General features: G+C 50.6%; 1 protein-coding gene across 1 annotated transcript in view; it reads right to left on the reverse strand.

The window, feature by feature from the left end:
• Positions 1-12,904, reverse strand: part of FHAD1 (forkhead associated phosphopeptide binding domain 1) — a 131,213-nt gene that overhangs the window by 41,497 nt on the left and 76,812 nt on the right. The window contains exons 16-19 of the mRNA XM_055139446.1: positions 9,676-9,746; positions 7,403-7,555; positions 2,746-2,853; positions 2,386-2,493 (exon numbers count right to left, since the gene is read on the reverse strand). Coding sequence (XP_054995421.1) covers positions 2,386-2,493; positions 2,746-2,853; positions 7,403-7,555; positions 9,676-9,746 — 440 coding nt within the window. The remainder of the gene's footprint in view (positions 1-2,385; positions 2,494-2,745; positions 2,854-7,402; positions 7,556-9,675; positions 9,747-12,904) is intronic.

The raw sequence follows: 12,904 nt of genomic DNA on the forward strand, positions 1-12,904 counted from the left end.
AAAAAAAAGAAAAAAACAACAAAAGGCTTATCTGATAATGCGGTGGAAGATCTGATGAAAAGAAAATCAAAGAAGTACTCAAGGTTACACACACACACACACACACACACACAAACCTTGTGTCTGAGCCTTTGATCTCAGATCCCAGCCCCACCCCCTTTCGGCAGGGCAGGAAACCCAGAGAGGGCTGCCGAACTGGCATTTTATGAGTCCTGGGGTGACCCGGCCATGCTCTGCTCCGCAATTACGCTGTTCCCTGTTCCGTTCTCCTTAAATCTCTCTCCTCAGGTCCCCCCATGACCCTGCAACCCTCAATCCAAGAGCCGTCCCCTGCCCTGCGCTTTGATCTCTGACCTCCTGGCAGCCTTTGACCTCACCAACCCCTTGTGAGATCCTCCTCTTATCTCCTCCTGCCCTTGGAGAAAGAACTCGGCACCAGGCGTCCCTGACACTGTTTACAGAGGGCTGCAGGGCGCAGCTATCCGGGGAATTCCGGAGAAGCCCCAACACATAAACATCCCCCTCCCCGCAGGGCGGAATCTCAGGGACTCTGGAGGCAGAGAGCGCCTTCTGTCCACCTCAGGGCTGAGCGGGTACAGTTTCTTCTCTGGGGCATGAGGATGGCATCGAGCGAGCATTGAGAAGCACCGAGCGCTCGTCAGGGGCAGAGACCGATGGCGCTAATAGTGACCGTTGGCTGGGGAGCAATTCTGGGCCAAGCTCTTCATCGTCTCCAGCCTCACCAGCGCCTTTCAGAGGCAGGTGTGGCGTGACCTGCTGCAGCCAGGGCGGACAGAGCCTGGTCAGGATCCGGACGTGGCTCTCCTCAGGCCGTGGCGTCAGCCTTCCTCTCTGCCCGCCTCACCTCTGGGGCCCCCTCGGGATGGCAGAGCTCATGGAGAGCATCACGTGACAGCGATCCGAGGGGGCTCACAAAGGAAACAGCCACGGAGGTAACAGCCCTCCCCAAGGCTCTCTTGGGCATAAGAGTGGGCAGTGCCACACCTCCCACAGGGGAGGGGGGGAGGGCGGCCCGGGCAATGTGGCTAGAGGGCCGGGTCCGGGTCTGGCCAAGCTCACTGCCGAGGAGAACAGATGTTGAATTTCAAACTCAGATTTCTCCAGGGGCCCAGAGACCCAGAAGGAAGCGGGCTGCACCTCACGCATGGATTTCCCTGCATTTCAGGGAACGGGGAGGAAGGTGGCAGCCAGGCTGGACTCCTGTGGGTTCAAGTCCCCGCTCGTTTCTTGGAAACGGAACGAGAACCGGTTTTCCTGACTTGAAGAGAAGAGGGAAACTGGCATGTTGCTGTTGTTGTTTCGGGGTCACACCTGGCCATGCTTGGGGGTGACCCCTGGCTCTTGGCTGGGGGATCACTCCCAGTGGTGTCCAGGGGACCGTGCAGGGCTGGGGATGGGGCAGGGCCTCCCCCGAGTCCAGCATGTGCTCGGCTCTCCGGGCCATCTCTCCAGCCTGGGACAGGGGAATATTTTGGGGGGAAAAATTACAGCATTCTTGGCTGCAAACAGGGTGGTGGTATTGGTGGCAGGGGGATACCCCCTGGCAGTGCTTGAGGGATGCTCCCAGCTTGGTGCTTAGGGCTGCACCTGTGATACTTGGAGGACCATGCGGTGCCAGGGACCAAACCTGGGGCTTCTGCCCATTTTTCTAATTTCACAGCCCCATTACAAACTCAAAACAAGCTACCACTGGGCTGAACATAATAAGGCCCACAGGCCCCTTTTGGCCAGTGAGCTGCCAGCCTGCGGCTTCCGGAGAGGAGCACAGGTCAGAGGGGTGAGCCGAGAGGCACACAGCGTGACATCAGGGAGGGTGCCAGGCCTGGAGAGCAGCAGGGGCTGCGACCACCGAAGAGGCCAGGGGAAGTGGAAGTAGGTGAGTTATGCAGGACCCCGACCTGAGGCCAGGGATTGCCACACCTCCCGGGCAGCAAGAGGCAGAGTTAACTGGACACGATCACGGGGAAGGACTGCTGAGCCTGTAGAAGATTCTTTGGTGGAGCCAATGGTTGGATGATTTCAGCCGGTGGGAGAACTGCCACCGCTCTGAAGTCCCATGGCTCTGCTAATTCCTCCACGTCTAAGCTTGGGACAACCATCTCCATGCAGAAGACACCAGTTCCGCTGGGTCCCATCCTCCCTGTCTGTGACTGAACTTCATGCTGTCTGCAGTGCTTCTGGGGGCTTCCCCAGGCTCGCCCTCGAGGGCTCTCTCCCTGGCCCACCTTGCTCCTTCTGGACGTGGCTGAGCCCTCCCCTAGGACAAATCACTCCAGGAAAGCCCCGCCCGTCTCCGCCCCCATCTCAGGCTTGCACTGACTTTGGTCGCTGGCCGGCCTCTGTCTCCAGGAGTGAACCGCGTACCTCTTTCTGCTGGGCCAGGCGGCTCTCCAGGTCTCGGACTCTGGCCTGTTCTTCCTCCAGCGCTTCCTGCGCTCTGGTTTTCTCTTGAGCAATGCTCTCCTCCAAGGCCTGAAAGTCAACGGCCATTGTTCAACACACCGTTGCCATGGCAGGACAGTGGGCCCAGGGCCAGGCGCAGAGTGGCTTAACTCTTGGCTCCTCGCAACCACCCCGAGCAGAGGCTGAGCGTTGCAGGGTGGCGGGGCTGAGAGCACAGGAGCTGGGGGTCAGGCAGGCCCTGGAGAGAGACCCAGGCCGACCCCTCCCGAGCTGTGCGGCCTGGTTTGGGGCTCAGGCCGAGGCGCCCTCTGCGCCTTGTACCTTCTTCTGGCGGATGAGGCGGTTCTCGAGATCTTGGACTTTCCTGTGTTCCTCCTCGAGGGCTTCATTCATTTTGGCTTTTTCCTGAGCAATGTCCTCCGTGAGTGCCTGAAAGTGAACGGCCGTGTTCAGTCCACCGTTCCCGAGGCGGGCCTGTGGACTCTGGCCCTCGCCCCGCCAACCCACAGTGACCCCCTGGGGAGATGGTGGGCGGCACAACAGAGGGACTGGGAGCAGGGGAGCTGGGCTCAAAGGGCACAGACTGGAGACCCAGGCTGGTCTTCCCCAGCTGTAAGACCTCGGGCTACACAGAAGCTATAGAGGCCTCCATTTCTCTGGTACTGATGGCACCGGGTGTATGGGAGGAGAAGCTGGAATGATAAACCAGAAATGTGATAACTGTTCATGAATGAAAACCAACCCTTTCTTCTGCCACCTCCACTTCGAAGAAGAGAAGCAGGTTTAGGGGGATTAAGGAATCACACAAGCAGATCAAACCCTGGTTCATTGGACTCTTGAGCCTGTTTTCTAAACCAGGGGCAAGCAAACTCTGGCCCAGGGGTCGAAACTGGCCCACTGTCTGGTTTTTGTAGGGAAGCTTGACCGGGTACGTCCATGCTCAGTGTGGGTTGCATACGGCGGCTCTCGCACTCCAGAGCAGAACTGAGCAATCACCAGTTGAGCAGAGAGTGGCTTACAAAGCAAAACACATGGGCGGGAGCGATAGCACAGTGGGGTAGGGTATTTGCCTTGCATGCGGCCGACCTGGGTTGATTCCCAGCATCCCATATGGTCCCCTGAGCACCGCCAGGGGTAATTCCTGAGTGCAGAGCCAGGAGTGACCCCTGTGCATCGCCAGGTGTGACCCAAAAAGCAAAAAAAACAAAAAACAAAAACAAAAACAGAACAAAATACATAAAATACATAAAAAGTCCCCTAACAATGCCATTTTGCTGAACTTAATATAATTATAAAGTTGTTGAGAAAGAAGACAATTCCTGGTGAGGGCACAGTTTGTGTGGAGTTTGCATGTCTTTCCACTTCCATGTGTCTTGCAGGGTACCAACGTTCCCCCGACATCCCACAGATATGCACCTACTGCACATTTCGAGTTTCTGAATGTGTGTGTGTGTGTGTGTGTGTGTGTGTGTGTGTGTATGTGTGTATGTGTTATGTATCCAGTGATGGCAGGACATCCTACTTAGGGAGGTGCCCATCGACTGGGAGAGACTCTGGCCACTCATGACTCTGAGTGAGTCGCCTGGAGAATGAGTGGAGGAATGAATGAATTCAAACTGTTGTTTGATATTAGGAACATTGTTGGTTTTTATTTAGAAGTCTGTTTTTTTTTTCTTTTTTGGGTCACACCCGGCGATGCACAGGGGTCACTCCTGGCTCTGCACTCAAGAATTACCCCTGGCGGTGCTCAGGGGACCACATGGGATGCTGGGAATCGAACCCGGGTCTGCCGCGTGCAAGGCAAATGCCCTACCCAATGGGCTATCGCTCCAGCCCCGGGTTTTTGGTTTTTTTTTGGACAGAAAAGACCAGAAACATGGCACGTGAACTTAACTCTTATTTAATCAATTAGCCTAAGATCAAGCTGATTCTGACAGATTTCACTTAACAGTGTAATTTCCAAGGCTCTCTCTCAACATCGAGGGAGGACTTTCTTTATACTAGTATTACTATATATGGCTCTTTATGAAAAGAGTTTGCTGACCCTTGATCTAAACAATTATTATGTATACAAATCGGGGACATTTAAACAGTTTATAATTTTTAATAAAGCTAGCTTGATAGAGGTCTTTGGCATTTCTTACTGAAACAGAATCCTCGTGCATAGTCAGTATTCATGAGAAGAAGCGGAATTAATGACCAATTAGGAAGTGAATACATACACGAGTGTTTAGAAAGGGTGGGGTGATGCTATCACTTGGTATGGGGACATTTCCTTTAAAATAGGCACTGAGGGGTAAGTCAATGGGCCGAGTGCAAACTTCGCAGGAGCACCATAAATACTGTTGGGAGGGATCCCCCAAACACTGGGGGGCGGACGACTGGCTTCCAGGCACCACTGGGTGTGGTCTCCAAACCAAAAATAAATTAAATAGGCACTGAGGTCTGGGATGGCACTTTCAGAGGGGTCAGTATCTGGGGAATGAGCCCCTGTGGGGGACATTAACACATAGAGGCCGTGTCACTGAGCAGTCACCTGACGTCACTTCTCCATTCTGTAGGAGGTGGTGTGTGCTGGGGTGCGTCCTGCTTAAAAGGTGGTTTGGAAAAAAACCGTGAAATACTGTTTCTGCCAGGGCCATTGCTGTAAGTGGGAGCCTGGGAGGTCCTGGCTGGAGCACCAAGAGCTATGTACAAGCTGGAGCTGCAACCCTGCTCACCCACACGGAGAGAAACCACCCACGCACGCGGGAGCTGTGGCACTTCCTTTTTAAACTTCCGCCGCACAGAGGGAAGTGAGGCAGAGAAAGATAACACGAAGCAGAGGGAAGAGGAACAAGGATTCTGGAGGTAACCAGGCCAAGCACTGGGAGATGAAATGAAAGAGGCCTGGGTAGGTGATGGAGAAGGCTGTACCAAACTGGAAGTGAGTGGGGCTGGTGAAAGCTGGGAGGAACTGGCGGGCTCAGCCCTCTCTGAGGAGAAAGGAGGGGCTGGGGAAGAGCAGGGCTTCAGTGGGATCAAAACGCTTCTGTCGGGGCTGGAGCAATAGCACAGCGGGTAGGGCGTTTGCCTTGCACGCAGCCGACCTAGGTTCGATTCCCAGCATCCCACATGGTCCTCTGAGCACGGCCAGGAGTACTTCCTGAGTGCAGAGCCAGGAGTAACCCTGTGCATCACCAGGTATGACCCAAAATGCAAAAAACAAAAGCAAAACAAAACAAAAAAAGCTTCTGTCTTGAGTGGGTCAGACTCTGCGGTGGGTCTCACTTGTGGTTGCAGGTTGGAAACGACCCAGGCAGGGGCCCTTACAAATCCCAGGGCATGAGACAACCTGATTTGGTTCATTGCATTTTCTGGAAACAAAACCGTACTCAGGGCTGAAAGGGTAGGTGTGAGGCATTAGTGTGGCTGACCTCTGAAATGACAACCACAAGGCCAAAGTCATGCACCACAGATCTCAGATGGTGGTGAAGAGGTTGCCAATTTCATCGAAGGTCCCTGGATATTAAGAAGGGCCAGTTCTAGGGCCGGGACACCAAATCAACCTACTAAATGTGGTTTCCCGGCCTCCAGAGAGGTTCAGTGGATCTGGGGTAGACCCACGAATTTGTAGTTTGTACAAGAGTCTGAACGGTTCTTACCAGGCAACACTGGGAAGATCTTTAAGACACCTTGTTAAAAATGTAGTCTGTGGACCTATGCTAATAGTGCCAGCCAGGAGCTCATTAGAAATATATAGGAGACGGGGCTGGAGAGAAAGTACAGTGGGGGAGCGTGTTTGCCTTACACGTGGAGGAGCTGGGTTCGTTCCCTGGAACCCCCTATGGTCCCTCAGAGCCCTGCCAGTAGTGATCCCTGAGGCAGAGCCAGGAGTCAGCCCTGAGCACCACTTGGTATGGTTGCAGGTTGGAAACGACCCAGGCAGGGGCCCTTACAAATCCCAGGACATGAGACAACCTGATTTGGTTCTAAATTGAAAAACAAACAAGCAAACAAAACACAAATGATAAAAGAAATACAGGAGAGATGATTTAACAGGCTGAGCACATATTTTGTAATTGGGGACCTGGGTTCATGCCCTGGTACTGAATGGTCCCCAGGTACTGAGCAACATTGGGATCAATTCCCCCCTCCCCCCAAGCTCAGGGAGTAGTTCCTGGGCATCCCCTGGTGTAATGCAAAAGCAAACACAAAGAAATGCAGAATCACAGGCCCTGCCTAACCTGTGGTGGGAATTTGCATTTCACAGCATTCCTATCCACAGTGATTCAAGGGCTCCCAGGAGTTGGGAAGGTTGTCATGGAAGTGTCTAAGTAGCTCAGTTTCTAGAAAAGACAGCAGGAATTGTAGCCTTTTGTTTTTCCTGCAATAATAAGAAAGACTGAGAGATGGTGCAGAGGCTAAGGTGCTCGCCTTGAATTTAGCAAACCCCAGTTTGGTAACTAGGGAGTAGTAGTGATCTCTGAGTAGTGATCACTGCCAGTAGTGATCCCTGGGGCAGAGCCAGGAGGCCCTGAGCACCACTGAATGGGTCCAACGCTACTCTCCTCCTGCCATGCCCCCAAGAAAGTCCAATTCCGGAATAAAAATAATGATGGTGATCATGATGATAGTAACCACAATAAGAACTGAAGTCTTACACTCTTGGAAACAGTGTGTCATTCACAAACCTGGACCTGCAATAATGACTCATATTTGTAAAATTAAATATACACAAATACGGTTTTGTTTCCAGAAAAAATGCAATGAACCAAATCAGGTTGTCCGTGCTCTCCATATTGGAATTCAAGCTTCACATCAGTACCGCCCAGCATCATTCACCCCACTGAACGATGTTCCAGACGGTCCATATGTTCTGCGGCATCCCACAAGGAGTTTCTGACATTTGTCCAAATGAGCACCTTCGGTGTCTCACAGAAAAACCATTTATTTGAGTGGCTTCGAGTAGCAGGGAGAAGGGCAGGAACGGTTATACCTCTTTCTCATCCGTCAGTTGCTTGATTCTGGCCTTGAGCTTCTCCTCTTCCTGTAGCCTTTCCTCATGCAACTTCTCCTTTTCTGCCTGATGCTCCTGCAGCTTTGTTTGCATTAGAGACTGCTGAGTTTCCTGAGAACTGGTGATCTTGATCTGAGATAAGAGGAAAAGAAACTGAAGCTGATGGGGAAGAAGTTATTTCCATTATTATTATTTTTATTACTATTATTTTTTACAAGTTGCTAGAGATAGCACAGCAGTTGGGTGTTCGCCTTTCACGACGCTGACCCGAGTTCGATTCTTCTCCTCTCTCGGAGAGCCCGGCAAGCTACCGAGAGTATCGAGCCCGTGCACCAGAGCCTGACAAGCTACCCGTGCATATTGGATATGCCAAAAACAGTAACAATAAGTCTCTCAATGAGAGACGTTACTGGTGCCCGCTCGAACAAACTGATGAGCAACAGGATGACAGTGACAGTGACAGTGACAAGTTGCCACCTATGGGGGGGGGCCAAAGTTTCAACAACATTTTCTCAAAACCAGAGAAATGATGCTTAGCCTAGTTTTTAGTAGGAAAGTAGTATAGCTGTTAGGACCATCATGCTTACTCATTTACATATTCTGGATGAACATAGGTTATCAGTACTAGTTTTTTCTAGTAACTTATTCATTTAGAAAAAGGGGTTAACAATAGTAGCGAAGTTCTTAGAGCTGCATTACACGCGATCATGGAAAGCTCCCAGCATGGCCCTTAACACATAGCATGTGGTCGGCAAATGATAGCTAGAATTAAGTCATGATTTTTTTGAGTGTAAGAGAAAAAGCAGTGAGCAGACTCAGAAGGCCTGAGCTTTTTGCCTTGACTCTTCCATCAACATAACTATAGTGCATTGAAACAATCACGTTGAGTTTCTGTATCTGTAAAACACATTTCTGTTGCCTATGTTAAAAGGAGGAGAATGGTGGGGGCCGGAGCGATAGCACAGCGGGTAGGGCGTTTGCCTTGCACAAGGCCGACCCGGGTTCGATCCTGGGCATCCCATATGGTCCCTCAAGCACCGCCAGGAGTGATTCCTGAGTGCAAAGCCAGGAGTAACCCCTGAGCATCGCTGGGTGTGACCCAAAAAGCAAAAAAAAAAAAAAAAAAAAAAAGGAGGAGAATGGGCTGGGCCAGGTGTTGACAAAGTACTATTGCAGAACCAGTCAGGTCCACTGTCTGATCAGGTCCATTGTCTGTTTTTATATAAAGTGTTATTGAAACCAGTTGATGACCATCATGCTTACTCATTTACATATCATTTACGGCAGGTTTTGCTTTACAGCTGTGTAGGTATGAACAGTACTCTGCAAAATCCAAAATATTTACTTTCAGGCTTCTTATAGAAAAGACTGCAGATCCAGAACTAGACGGTGTCTGGGTGATTGTAATACTTCAGCAATTACTTCATCCTTTCTCTGACCTCGCCTTTGACTTTGTATCTTGCAGTGCCCACCAGACCCTGCCCCTTTATGGTGAATTCAGTCCTATGACTTGCTTTGGGCAATCGGAGGTTAGCAAACATAATGCAGGCAGAGAATCTGAAAATTCTGATTGGGTTTGTTTGCTCTGCCTGATTCCTGCTTTCCTTGCTATAACCATGAGAATATGTGCAGGCTGGCACGCCATTGGGTAAGAGAGATGAAGGGCCCAGGAGGGCTCCTCCAGCTGGGACCAGTTGAAATCAGCCAAGGGCCATTCAAAATGCCCTCGTATCGATGAGCAAGCTGTGTGAGTTCAGAGGGCCATGTAAGGATCGGAGAAGCTGGCGGAGGGACGTGAAGAGTGAACAGTAGTTGGGAAATGTCACTATGGTTTGGTGCTTGTTTATTCACTGCACTGTTGTGGTAATTGCTCTCAGTAATACAATCCCTAGGGATCATTCTTCCTCTAAAAGGTTGCTATTAATATGACTTTTGGTAATTTTACTGCCTATCCTGTGGCTAGTTGCTTTCTCCAGTGCACTTAATAAGCACAATTTTAAAGATCTGATAACATTAAGTTTGCCTCGTTTTTTGACAGAGGAAAAACAAGCAACTGTCTTTGCCCTTGCCCTCCTGGGTGGTCTCATCAACTGTGTCTGAATCTCTATATGCAATTAGGGGAAATGGAAAACATTTCTCGGAGAGGTGGACTGATGAGCCAGTGGAGAAAATAAGCAACGGCACCGGGTTCAAACGTACAATGTCAAGTGCCAGGGAGGGGCTGAAATGAGCGATCAAAGATAAGAGGTTACCTGAAGTTCCTGGGTGTGGCTTTTAATTTTTTTATAATGTTCCAGAAGATACTTCAGATACAAGGACAATCCTTAAAAGAAAAGCAAGAAGTTAAGTATCCGTTCACTCCTTTGCTTTCTGGGTAGTGGCTTATGAAAACTTAATATCACTGGAGCCATTTTAAAAATAGAGCTGGAGGGGCCTGAGCAATAGCACAGCGGGTAGGGCATTTGCCTTGCACGTGGCCGACCCAGGTTCAAATCCCAGCTTCCCATATGGTTCCCCAAGCACTACCAGGAGTAATTCCTGAGTGCATGAACCAGGAGTGGCCCCTGTGCATCGCTGGGTGTGACCCAACAAGAAAAAAAAAAAAAAGAGCAGGAGTTAGCCATAGAAGTTAGCCATAGAAGGGAAACTGCTCAGTTTTTTTTAAATTTATATTTGGAGAGGGGCCACACCAAACAGTGCTCAGGGCTTACTCTGGGCTCTGTATTAAGGTATCACTTCTGATGGGTCATATGTGGTGCAGGGATCGAAGTTGGGCTGGCTGTGTGCAAGGCAAGCACCCTATCTGCTGGGCCCTATCTCTGGCCACTTGCTGTCCACTTTCTACAAAACCAAAACCCTGGCCAGGCCCAAGGCAAACATCCCAAGAAGCCAGCAAGAATGCAAGATGATCCAGTTTGGGAGTATGGGTAGAAATAAATATTCACCTTTTGCCTCGTGACCCTGCCACCTGACCACGACACATTACTCATTCTTCCTTTGCTCTCTGTAGAAATCTCCCAACCTGATTCTCTCCCCAGATAGAAAAACAAAAACAGAAAAGGTAAAGATGACCACCTCCACGCACATGTCTGATGGCAAAGGAGTGAGAGAGAGAAAGGTTGTAGGGTCCAAAGGGGATTGTCGTTTTGGACCTGCTCAGGATCTTGGTGATGGGGGTGGGGTGGGCTTGGTGAAGTGAGAGAGGATGCTGCAGGGGGAGACACAGGGGGGAAAGAGCTGCACGTGGAAGGAGAATTTCCTGAGGACAATGCGGGAAAGGGAGAAGAGAGGGAGAGGAAGGAAGGGAGTGGGATATGTGGAATATCTGGGCACCCTCAGACCGTGCTTTGTGAGAATTTTCAGCAGGGAAGAGAAACAGTAATGATAATGGTAGTAGCGATAAAATATTGAGCATGTGTTGTACGCTAGGCCTCATGCAGTTTTATAACATGGAATTTTATTTTATATTTGCTTTGGGGCCTCACCCAGTGATGCTCAGGGATTACTCCCGGAATGCCAGGAATTGAACTTGGGTCAGTTGCATGCAAGGCAAGTGCCCGAACACTTAGTGCCAGTACTATCTCTCTGGCCCTTCTATTATCTAATCATTAGACACAGTACAGTAAGGAAATGCGTTTGCATTGATGGGTGAGACAACAGCAGTATTAGAAGAGCTTATGCCGCCTCGGCCTGATTCCACCGTCTCCGGATGGACCTCACCCGGACATAATCTGCTGAAAATTCTCATATGTGGGTTTTGTGACTGAAACCTCCAGGCTTTCTCGAGGTCGGGATGGGCTACCTCCTTCCAACCTCCCTGAATTTCCAGAAGCTTCAGCAGTCACATACACACCCTAAAGTAGTCACACAGTTAAAAAGCTACTTCAGCCTTACCGTCTCAATAAAAATACCGAATGTCCTGAACAAACACCATGACCTCATAGTACCGGTATTGCAAACCATAATGCAATTAAAGGAGAGAGAGCAAGAAGGAAAGTGCCTCCCACAGAGGCGGCTGGGGGTGGAGGGTGGGGCATTGGGGGATGGTGGTAGGGAAACGGGACATTGGTGGTGGGAAACGTATACTAGTAGAGGGATGGGTGCCGGATCATTGCATGACTGAATCCCAATTGTGATCAGCTTTGTAATGGTCTATCACAAATGTTCAATTTAGAAAGCTTAAAAAAAGTAATGTGGAGTTCATGCCTGCTTTAATCAGCTTAATCACTGACTGAATAAATAGCAATACTCTTACATTAAAAAGAAGAAGAAGAGTGTATGCCTCAGGTTAAGTTCAGGAGCAAGGTGAAGCCCCAGAGCGTTCATCTGTATGCCTCGTTTTTTGCTTGAGAAGAGAATAGAGGCTGAGAGAAAGGGGCAACGTGTGAAGTGGGGGAGGGGTCCTGCAACAGTACCAAGATGGCAGAGGATATGGGAGTCTGAGAGAGAGAGAGAGAAAGAGAGAGTCTGTGTGTATATGTGTGTGTCGGGAACTGATAGCTTGGCTGATGTTGACTTGGCTTACGGGAACCTAGTGAGCACATGAATTTAAGGTGGTTATGCAGGGTTATGCCTTGAAACCAGGCACGGGAAGTGGCAACTCACTTTCATGACTCACCCTTTGGTACTGCCTCTCTCCCCAACAGCACTGCAGAGTCCTTCCCCAATCAGACCTGTAGCAGCAACCCCCCAATATTCTCGGTTGTTCACAGCATCACCCAATGATGCTGTGTGTCAAGCAGTCTCCCTCTCCACTGCTTGTGGGGGGGATATAAAGAAACATGGTACGGCAACAACACAAGGCCCAAAGGCAGCAGAACCTGAGAGCTGTTCTACAGAGGTGAGCTTACCTGGGCGGGGAAGGGCGGGGGTGATGGAGGGGACCTTTGGACATTTGTATAAGGAAGTGGACACCCTGGCGGTGGGTGTGGTGTTGAAGATTGGACGCCTGACACTCTATCATTATCAGTAAGTCATGTGCCTAAATAAAAGGGAAAAAAATGGAAGAGAGGGAGCTGGATGAGCCCCCGTTTGCCCCCGTTAGAGTGGGGGGGAGGAGGGAGACGGCCCAGGTGAAGCCTAGTCACCAGGGACGAGTCACTGAAGCCGCACAGCGTGTGCTCTTATGGCTGCTGCCCACATTGAGGGGAGACAGAGTTGGAGAGCTCCCGAGGCTGCAGCTGGTGGCTCTAGGATTGTGTGCCTCCCGTCCCCCATTCCCTGAAGACTCCCAGAAGGTGCCACCTTGTTTCAGGAAAGAGAGCGTGCCAGCCGGTCACTTGTCACTCACTATGCTCCCAAGGGCACGGCTGAGCATGGCCAACCTGGCCTCAGAGCCTTCTGCAGGGTGTGTGTGTGTGTGTGGGGGGCTTTCCCAGGGTGCAGCTCAGGGGTACAGCAGAGGCAGGACCCGTGGGAACAAGTCGTAGCCCGGTCTCTGACCGCATGAATGACCCGACATTCAGAGTCCCACATGCAGCT

This window comes from Sorex araneus, chromosome 5 (genome assembly GCF_027595985.1).
Source record: "Sorex araneus isolate mSorAra2 chromosome 5, mSorAra2.pri, whole genome shotgun sequence".
Classification (NCBI taxonomy): Eukaryota; Metazoa; Chordata; class Mammalia; order Eulipotyphla; family Soricidae; genus Sorex; species Sorex araneus.